The 1,904-nt window shown below is 36.9% G+C and overlaps 1 protein-coding gene across 1 annotated transcript; it reads left to right on the top strand.

Annotated features, from left to right (window-relative positions):
- The first annotated feature begins 557 nt into the window (after window positions 1-557).
- On the top strand, window positions 558-1,520 carry LOC103737760 (olfactory receptor 14K1-like). Its single transcript, XM_008837600.1, has one exon. It carries the CDS (start codon window positions 558-560, stop codon window positions 1,518-1,520), a length of 963 nt encoding a protein of 320 aa, XP_008835822.1.
- Window positions 1,521-1,904: the final 384 nt, after the last annotated feature.

Genomic DNA, 1,904 nt, shown 5'->3' with positions numbered 1-1,904 from the left:
TTCCTGAAATTCTTCCCAGGCAATGAAGGAATGCTGATTAGTTTGATCTTCCACAGGCAAACACAGCCTTGGGGAGTGGTAATGAACAAGAAGTCCCATTTGTGCCTAAATATTCCACTAACACTTATTATTATCTGCACTTTGTCCAGTTATGAGTTTTTGCATTAATCACTGTCTCTTGCACAAAGAACCTTCTCTTATGAGATCCAAGAGCTTTACTAATCTATAGGCAGAAAGATATTTATGTATAATTTTAATCCAGGATAAATTTTAAAAGATCTTGCTAAAATACATATTGAGTCAACTAAAATTGCTAGAAATTTTGTCTCTAAATCTGTCCCTGTTAGTATCACTGCAATGCATATTGAAAGAGACATATTGAGAAGTTCATGAAGAATATACATCTATTTAGGAGAGCAAACATGTTCATGTTTTATAGGAATAAACTAGTAGATGCATCTTATACAAATAAAAATAAATTATTACTAAGAGAAAGGCTCAACATGAGCTCCTCGTGTCTTTTCCTTTTGTTTCACAGAAGGTAAACAGCAGACGACATGACCAACCACACAGTGGTGACAGACTTCTTCCTCATGGAATTCTCTGAAAGCAAGAAGCTCCGGGTGATAGGGGGTTTCCTCTTTCTGCTGATTTACTTGGTGTCCCTCGTGGGGAATACTTTCATCATCATGCTTATTGCAGTGGATCATAGTCTTCACACCCCCATGTACTTCTTTCTGAAGAACTTGTCCTTTCTCGATGTGTGCCTCATTTCAGTCACAGTCCCAGAGCTCATTCTCAACTCTTTGTCTCACAGGAGCACTATCTCTTTCCCAGGATGTGTGTGTCAGGTCTTCTTTGGGATTTTCTTTGGCACATCTGAGGTTTCCCTCCTCACAGCCATGTCTTATGACCGCTATGTGGCCATCTGTCACCCACTACACTATGATGCCATCATGAACAAGGAAGTCTGTGTACAGATGGTAGCAGCTTCTTGGTTATTTGGAAGTCTCTTTGGGTTCCTATATTCATATGGCTCCTTCTCTTTATCTTTCTGTGGCTCCAGAAAAGTGCCAAAGTTCTTCTGTGATGTCCCCTCAATATTGAAGATTTCTTGTTCAAAGATGCATGTCACCATTGACATAAGTGTCATCTTTGGACTCATGTATGGGTTTTTCTGCTTAGTGTCCATAGAGTTTTCATATGTTTGCATTTTCAACACAGTGCTAAGACTGCCCTTGCTACAAGGAAGGTCAAAAGCCTTTTCTACCTGCATGCCCCATCTCATAGTCATCACCACATTTTTTGTCACAGCTGTCATTGCCTACTTGAAACCAGTTCCTGATTCCCCACACCTTTTGGACTTTTTGATATCTGTACTCTATTCTGTGATGCCTCCATGCATGAATCCTATAATATACAGTTTAAGAAATAAGGAAATCAAAGCTGCTTTGTGTAACATTTTGTGGAAATTTAATCATTATGAATTCTATTGGCAAAAAAGCGGTAATAGTATGTAGAAAAACAAATAAACTCTTTTGTATATTTAGCTTTGTGTTTGCAATTATACATGTTCATTATGATATGCAATGAGTTCAGTGTTTTCCTTTAAATGAATAATAGTTTTAAACCTTCTACAAAGTGGTTTACAAGTTCATAATCTGAGTCAACTGTGATTATCTCTCAACCTGCTTGAGGTGGATGTTTGTTACTTAAGTGCAACCATGCAATTCTAGACTCAGAAGCAATGTGATGGACTTCTGAATAATATAAGAAAACAGTCCCCTTCAAACTATGAGACATCTAGATTACATTTTTTTCACATTGTAAAAAACTTTGCATATATGATTAAGATAATATATTTGGAATTGGTCAATTTCCCAATTATTTACAATAAAAAAGTC

The sequence above is a fragment of the Nannospalax galili genome, unplaced genomic scaffold, assembly GCF_000622305.1.
Source record: "Nannospalax galili isolate Female #2095 unplaced genomic scaffold, S.galili_v1.0 scaffold839, whole genome shotgun sequence".
Classification (NCBI taxonomy): domain Eukaryota; kingdom Metazoa; phylum Chordata; class Mammalia; order Rodentia; family Spalacidae; genus Nannospalax; species Nannospalax galili.
This window is presented reverse-complemented; position numbering and strand designations above follow the sequence as displayed.